At 36.4% G+C, this 7,474-nt stretch overlaps 1 protein-coding gene across 1 annotated transcript in view; it reads left to right on the forward strand.

Annotated features, from left to right (window-relative positions):
* Window positions 1-7,474, forward strand: part of LOC109851548 (uncharacterized ATP-dependent helicase YprA) — a 30,217-nt gene that overhangs the window by 4,099 nt on the left and 18,644 nt on the right. Inside the window, exons 5-13 of the mRNA XM_020421739.1 lie at window positions 1,910-1,978; window positions 2,087-2,209; window positions 2,284-2,433; window positions 2,647-2,778; window positions 2,872-2,951; window positions 3,997-4,091; window positions 4,182-4,249; window positions 5,959-6,054; window positions 6,174-6,241. Of these exons, the coding sequence (XP_020277328.1) occupies window positions 1,910-1,978; window positions 2,087-2,209; window positions 2,284-2,433; window positions 2,647-2,778; window positions 2,872-2,951; window positions 3,997-4,091; window positions 4,182-4,249; window positions 5,959-6,054; window positions 6,174-6,241 (881 nt within the window). The remainder of the gene's footprint in view (window positions 1-1,909; window positions 1,979-2,086; window positions 2,210-2,283; window positions 2,434-2,646; window positions 2,779-2,871; window positions 2,952-3,996; window positions 4,092-4,181; window positions 4,250-5,958; window positions 6,055-6,173; window positions 6,242-7,474) is intronic.

The following is a 7,474-nucleotide window of genomic DNA, read 5'->3' on the forward strand; positions in this document are numbered from 1 at the left end:
GGTTGGAGCGCTGGAGCGCTGGAGCAGAGATGATGAAGTCGCTGGAGCGGAGCTGGAGCGGAGATGATGAAGTCGCTGGAGCGGAGATGATGACAGAGACGGCTAGGGTTCAGGAGTGGGAGAGAGGGATTCGTCGTGGCCCGTGGGAGAGGGTTTAATTTTAAGAAGTCGGGTTCGGGTTCGGGTCGGTTTCGGGGCGAAAAAAATCAAATACGTGTGATAGCGGGTTTAGCAGGTTTAGCCGCTTTTATCCGCTTTTAAGCGTTTTTACGCGCTATTCGAATGCATAGCGGTTTTTCCCGCTTAATCCAGCCGCAAAACCCCTACGCGTAGCGCTGAAGGGCTGTGACCGCTATTCGTGCCGTTATAGCCCCGCTATTGGCTGCTATTTCATAAGCAAAAGGACAAATGAAGAAAGGGGGGACCACTAGGGGAGAAACACCCCTAGGTGTTTTCGCCCGAGTTTTGACCCCCGCGCGACAGTTTGATACCACGAATCATTTCTTTTACCCCCCCAATGTTTCCACAAAAGTTGATTTACCCACGCGGTTCAAAACCCTAAGGTGGGCGCCGGTCAACGCGTAACCTTAGGTCAACGCCGGACAGCGTTACAATATTGCTTCAACATGGTCTCAAAGTAACGCAGGTTCAAATCCTACCAGCCAAGAATTTAAAGCAGATTTAAAAAAATTAACATTACTGTGTAAGTCCAGGTTTCAGCCTATAAGAAGGGCGTGGGGCCATGTTAGAATATAAGAATATAGTGTAATGGGTAGAGGGACTTTAGCATGGTGTCAAAGCAATGTAGGTTCAAATCCCAACAACCACGAATTTAAAGCAGATTTTCTAAAAATTAACATTGCTGTGTGAGTCTAGGTTTCAGCCTATAAAAAGGACGCTCAACCTGCTGAGGTATGTTAGAGTGTAAAAATATAATACTTAACCCTACCCACAACTTCAGAGTAGTTTCGGTGTAATGGTTAGAAGAACTTCAACAACATTGTACTTAATGTACCACTGAGAATGCATTGTTTTGACACAAAAGAAGCATTCTGAAGAAATATATGTAGTGATAACTAGTACTGCACTCTATCTATGTAAGTCAAGTACCACTTTTACTTTTCCATTGTAACTAACCTCATGGAATTGTCTAATATGAAACAAATTGTGTTTTACTGCAGGTATACAAAAGTGAACTAGAAGTTAATGTCATTTCCTGCCCCATTTAATCTTCTAGATCGGATTTATCACTCTGCAAATTCTTCTGGATCTGTTGGAGCCTTGGAGTTAATCCAACTGCTCATACCTTCTGATTCGGACTTCTGTAGAAGTCTCAAACTGTCATCTTTTCTTTTGTTATCCGTAACTGTGATCATAATTTTGATAGTTCTCCAGTAGTTAACCCAGTTGTCGAATGTAAGCGCCTGTGGACACTAAGTAATGCAATCAACTAAAGAAGCCTCAGTTCTAAGCTCTACGGTCTACCAAGGGAAAGTGAGAGCAATAGTTCAATTTCCATTGTAATCATTAAATTTCTATGTATCCTTAACCTCTTTATCTTTAATCGAAGTGAAATTCACATCATCCTTTTTGCTAACGAACTGCACTGGATTGTGGTATGCCATCTATATTGCGGCCACCTTAGATCTACAGGACCCATCTAATTCTGTTCTTCAACCCTGACTGTTTCTTGAATTTTATTATTCGCCATCGAAACTTATTGATTCATATAACTTCGATAAGGGTGTATGTTGCTTTTATGTCTGAAAGTCAGATATCAGGACTTATCATTTTTAATCTTTTAGTTTTGTACTAAGGTGATTCCTCAGTTTGATTTCCTTGCATCTAACATCTGCAGATATTTTTGGATAATATTTCAATTTGTTGTTACTAAGCCATTTTTGACCAGGGTCTAAACCATTTGGAACCTTCTGAACTGGTTGATCATCTTAGAGAAGCCATGGGAATGGATGGCCAGGTTTCTTCCAAATCTACCATTGTCTGATTATTCAGAGTGTTGTATTATTGACATCTGTCTTAAAGAACGCTCTTGAGTATTGTTTTTTTGACAACTTGTCTCATGCAGATTGTACATGTGGAGTTCATAAATGCTAAAGAAGCAGTTTATGTGGAACTTCCAGATTATCTTTCAGACAACTGTAGGACAGCACTTGAAAAGCTAGGAATATCCAGGTTATACAGCCATCAGGTGCTGCTGTATTTATATTAAAAATTTATATTTCCCTTAACTTAGTAGCTTCTAATAGCAGTTACATTATGCAGGCTGAATCTATATGTGCTTCTATTTCTGGGAAGAATGTTGTTGTGGCAACATCAACTTCTAGTGGCAAATCTTTATGCTACAATATTCCAATTCTTGAGGAACTTTCAAAGAATCTATCATCATGTGCTCTTTATATATTCCCCACCAAGGTTGATGTCTTGATATTGCTTTCCACCACTCTTTAAACTACCAAGAAGTTCTAGATACTCTGCCTTGCTAACTTATGATTTAGAGACTAAGTACACTTTCCATTTAACATTTTATGTGTTGTATACTTTCCCATACATGTTGGCATGTGCTCTTTGAATATGTTGCCATCTTACGGTTATGGGACTATTAATATGACACGTTTCTTCCTACAGGCTTTAGCTCAAGATCAGCTAAGAGCTTTGCTAAACATGACAACAAGCTTTGATGTTGATTTAAGTCTTGGTGTCTATGATGGTGATACTTCCCAAGAAGATCGTATATGGATTAGGGACAACGCTAGACTGGTATATTTGGAGATCTGCACTCCCATCAGAAGTTGCTTTTTGTTACTTGAGGCTTCATGATCTTTTTGCTGAGATTAATATACATATCTGCAGCTTATCACAAATCCGGATATGCTGCACACATCAATCTTGCCATATCATAAAAAATTCGAGAGGATTTTATCAAATCTCAGGTATTAGGTAGATCCATGTTGTAATGCTGATTACCAATGTTCTAAAACACAGTTTTATTATGCGTACGACCTGAGAGTGAGTAGTGTTTAATCGGATTCATGCGCCGGTTAAGCGTATTATGTGGAATTATGCGGATTAAATTTTTTAACATATTTAACATATATTGTTGTAAATTAATTATCATATGTTAAAAATTATAAAAATTCATGAGAAATAGAATATACCATGGAAAAAGATAACAAATGTGTAATTAAGCAATGATATAAATAGTTTACATCCAAGATTAAGCTATTAAACTAACGACATGAACCGTTCAAAAATTCTTCACCTGCTACAACAACTACGATTATTAATTAAATAAAAATGTCAAACACATAAACAACTTGAAAGGTAATAAAATAATTAAGCTACCAAACTAATAGAACTGTTAAGAGCTTGATAGTTTACTCTTGGTCAAAGATGTCCTGAGATAAATATGTGACATGTTCACAGATGGCTTACTAGTGGATTTTGGGGACCACTGATGTTTAGTTTTTGACAAAGGTAGAAATAAAGATAGTTGGACATCTGTTCTGCTGCAGTAAAAAGTTTAGAAATCAGTAAGTGCATAATGAAAAGATAGAGAAAATAAAGGTAGAAATAAAGAGAGTTGGACATCTGTTCTGCTGCATTAAAACGTTTATAAATCAATAAGCGCATAATGAAAAGATAGGGAAAAGGGAGTAAGATTTAGCTAGCATACCCATTAAAAAATTAAAAATATGAAATAAGGACCATGACTGCATAAAGTAGTGAGTTTCACTAGTTTGATTCATTTTGAAGTCGAAGGCTAGTATTCGGCCGATTACTTGGTCGCATAATCCGCGTTTTTGAACACTGCTGATTCCTTGTTTATGATCTATAGAAATTAGAGTTGAGCGTACTAGAAAGTCATTATCCTTCTATTATTCGTTTATATTTTGACTCTAGCAAATGCCTTGAAAAGAAAAGTTATATAAATGTCTTTACTTTGTGAGCACCCCTAAAGTAAAGCATATTATTCAGGTGTATCGTTATAGATGAAGCTCATGTATTTAAAGGAGCTTTTGGGTGTCATACTGCACTTGTACTTCGGAGATTGCGGAGGATTTGTTCTCATGGTACAGAGAATTTGCAAGCTGTTGATGATTCAAGTTTGTTTTCATCATTTTTTCTATTTATTCTACTGAGACAAGCTGCTCATTTTTCAGTATATGGCAGTGATCCCTCCTTCATATTCTGCACTGCAACCTCTGCAAACCCTCGTGAGCATGCCATGGTATGCTGTGCGAATTCAGCTACAATTTTGCCTCTTATTATGTTTATCACATGTTTTGAGAACTTAACAGTATATGAATGCTCATAAAATTGACTTGTAACTCTTGTTTGTACTATGTACTTTTTTCAATTTAACTAGCTGGGTAACACTGAGGGATCCCTATGTAATGGAACCCTTGAAACTTTCCAGTCACCCTATTTTGGACTTTTTGTTAATAAACTGAGCATGAGAGGCTTCTAGAGTCACATACAGACTTCAGGAAGAAACAAAATAAAGAAGTAATAGGTTCTTTTTTCCCCTTGTGTGTGGGTGGGTGGGTGGGGAATGAGACTTACAAAACCATGACTTTTGTGCTTATTGTTTAACCAATTGAATAGATTATCATGCTATTAAAAATAGATTTCGTGCTGCAGTTTTTGTTTGCTCGTTATTCTGCATATCTTTCGTTTAACTGATTTTTCTTCATAAAATTCTCATCCATCATATTTGCTTTTGCAACTTCCTCGCAAAAGGACGCTTCGGTGAAAACAGTTTTAAATGAAACCAATACTACGCATTAGCTCTTTCATTTAATTAGAAGAATCTTCTTTAATCACCCTAAAGTTATTTGGTCTGGATAACAATTAACCAAAGACACAAGACCTGGTAAACTGCAGGCCTCTGAACTCTGGGGTTTCACAATTCCGTGTGTTGTGATTCAAAGCTTAAACGGAACACCCAGCGAAGTCCTCCTTTCATTACCATTAGACTGGTGAAATACTTCATGATTCTCTGTTGTTTTGACTGTGCACTTAAATTTTCTAGTAAGATGGATATATGTCTGCCTTTATCTTTGACACTATCAGTTGAATATTCAAGGAGTGGGAAAAATTCTGTTTGGCTCTAAGGTTTGTCTGTACATCAGTTAAATATGATTTTCTATAGCAAATGTATCATCTTCCCCTTAGTCCACACAGTTAAATGTTGATGAGTTGAATAGTAAAAAAAGGTTATCCTTTGGTTTTAGATAGCAGAGCAGTAAAATGTCAACCGCTCCCTCCCCCCAGCCTCACCATATTTACTTGCATTTCCAAACCCGACTAGGCTCACTCACACATAAATGGCCCACATGCATTTGCATGTATCCACACACATAACAAATGTAGGAGTAAACATATGTGCTTATGACCATATAAAAAGAAACCCCAGTTCAAGAGTGTTAGCTTCATGTTGTTCCGTAGTGAATACTGTCCACGCATGCACACACAAGTGCAGGACAATTTGCTGTCCAATAGCAATATTGATAGCAGAAAGGACGGAAACTTATGCCACTGGAAAATTTACAATGAATGTGAAGATTCTTTTTTGTTTTTCTTTTATGGTCTAATTATTGGAAATTAGGTGCCCTGCACCCATAATCCATGTTTAAATCAGGCTCTTACAACTTATTGCAATAGCAAATATTGACAGCACAAAGAGCAAATGCAAGTTATCTCATTAGCAGATATTCACAGCAGGAAGAAGAAAGCATAGATGTTCTTTTTTTTCCCTTTCTTTTTTCTGTATAACTGGACTTTGCAACCCCAAACAGCTGGGACAAAGTTCTTTATACCAAAGCTTAATGTGTAATTTATCTGTAATGTTCTGGTATATTAAATTTAGTTTATAGGTTCATTTAATTTGAATTTGTGAGTTACTGATTTATGACAAGAAATGTTCTACGTTAGCAGGAGCTCGCCAACTTGGAGACTTTAGAGTTAGTTCAGAATGATGGAAGTCCATCTGGTCAAAAATATTTTCTTTTGTGGAATCCTCCATTACGATCAGTAAGTGTACTTTTATTATTTGAAAGGAAATGAATCATTTAATGCTCTTGCAATTAGTTGTTGCTCTAATATTTGGATCAAATTAATTGACAAATGTATTATTTCAATTTTCTTCTTAGGCACCAAAATTTCCCAGCAAAAATGAACAGAATTTTACGAAAAAAGATCTATGCACAAGACGATCAAGGTAGAGATTTTTTTGTGTTATTTTGGGCAAGCTACCATGGTTTTGTGTTTTCTACTTGTGCTATTAAGCCTTGAATTTTATCTTTAATCGATCATTCAACCTACTGTTCTAGTGCTCGGCTAAATGTTAATTTAGCATAATGACACTACTTAATTTTTTTATATTGCCACTTTGACCCAAAAGCTTAACTTGTTAAGTTCTGGATAAAAAATGCATCTCTAGCAAACTTAATACCTTCCTAAAATTTGCTGGTAAATTAGAGAGCAGAAAGTATGGAAATAAGACTTCAATCCAGAAAACCTAGTGCTCAGACGTATGTCATTACCACTTTTCCATACGTTTAAGCTGTCAGATTTTAGATCATCATTTTATGTATAACCAAATGAATACATTTATAGTGTGACCAAGACTTAGGACTTCTTGCCACTTATGACATCCATTGGTTAATTGTTGCATCGATCCATTAGTTTGATTTCTTTATTTGGTCACATTACTTGACATTGTTAAAGTTCCTTTTAAAGATTCTAGTGGAGGAATCTATCTTTACCATTTGTCATGTTTCTTTGTATACCAATCTTCCTGTTAAATCTTTCTTCTCGTGTTTCACTCTCTGAGTAGGAATTTCCGCTGTGGTCAGCCCATCTAATGCCATTTTCAGCAAACCCTATTTCGTGTAACCTTATAAGTAAACCTTCTTTCTAAGAGAACAAAAAATAGTCTTGCCAAACAATGAGTAAACCTACTTATACCTTCCAAAAAAAATAGTTGTGAAAATCCCAACTTATTATTTCCTACTTATAAGGGAAAAATAAGTAAACAAGTAAAATTTACCAAATACCATCTTGAATCCTTGCAAGGAAAAACACGCTTATAAGTTAAAATAATTGAGTTCCCCAAACATGCTCAAAACATGCTCCTACTAGGGCATGCTTAAGTACAACGTATTTTTAAATTTCCTTCTCAAAAATGCTAGATCCAGTTTGATCTCAAGCTCATAGAATTTACTGTATACTTCAAACCTTTCTAATTCACGTCCTACGTTGGACTATTTCTGAGTGATGTACTTTCCTGTTCTGGGTGTGGTGTTCTTACTGTACTACACTAGAGGAAGTGAGATTCTAGTGGCGGGCATATAATATTTTTAATGTGTCTTTCATAGATTCAAGGATGGCCCTCACCAGTGTGGCACACATTTCTGGTCAAATTAGGCTGCGTTAGGAATTATATCCTTAG

Source organism: Asparagus officinalis, chromosome 8, assembly GCF_001876935.1.
Source record: "Asparagus officinalis chromosome 8, Aspof.V1, whole genome shotgun sequence".
Lineage (NCBI taxonomy): Eukaryota > Viridiplantae > Streptophyta > Magnoliopsida > Asparagales > Asparagaceae > Asparagus > Asparagus officinalis.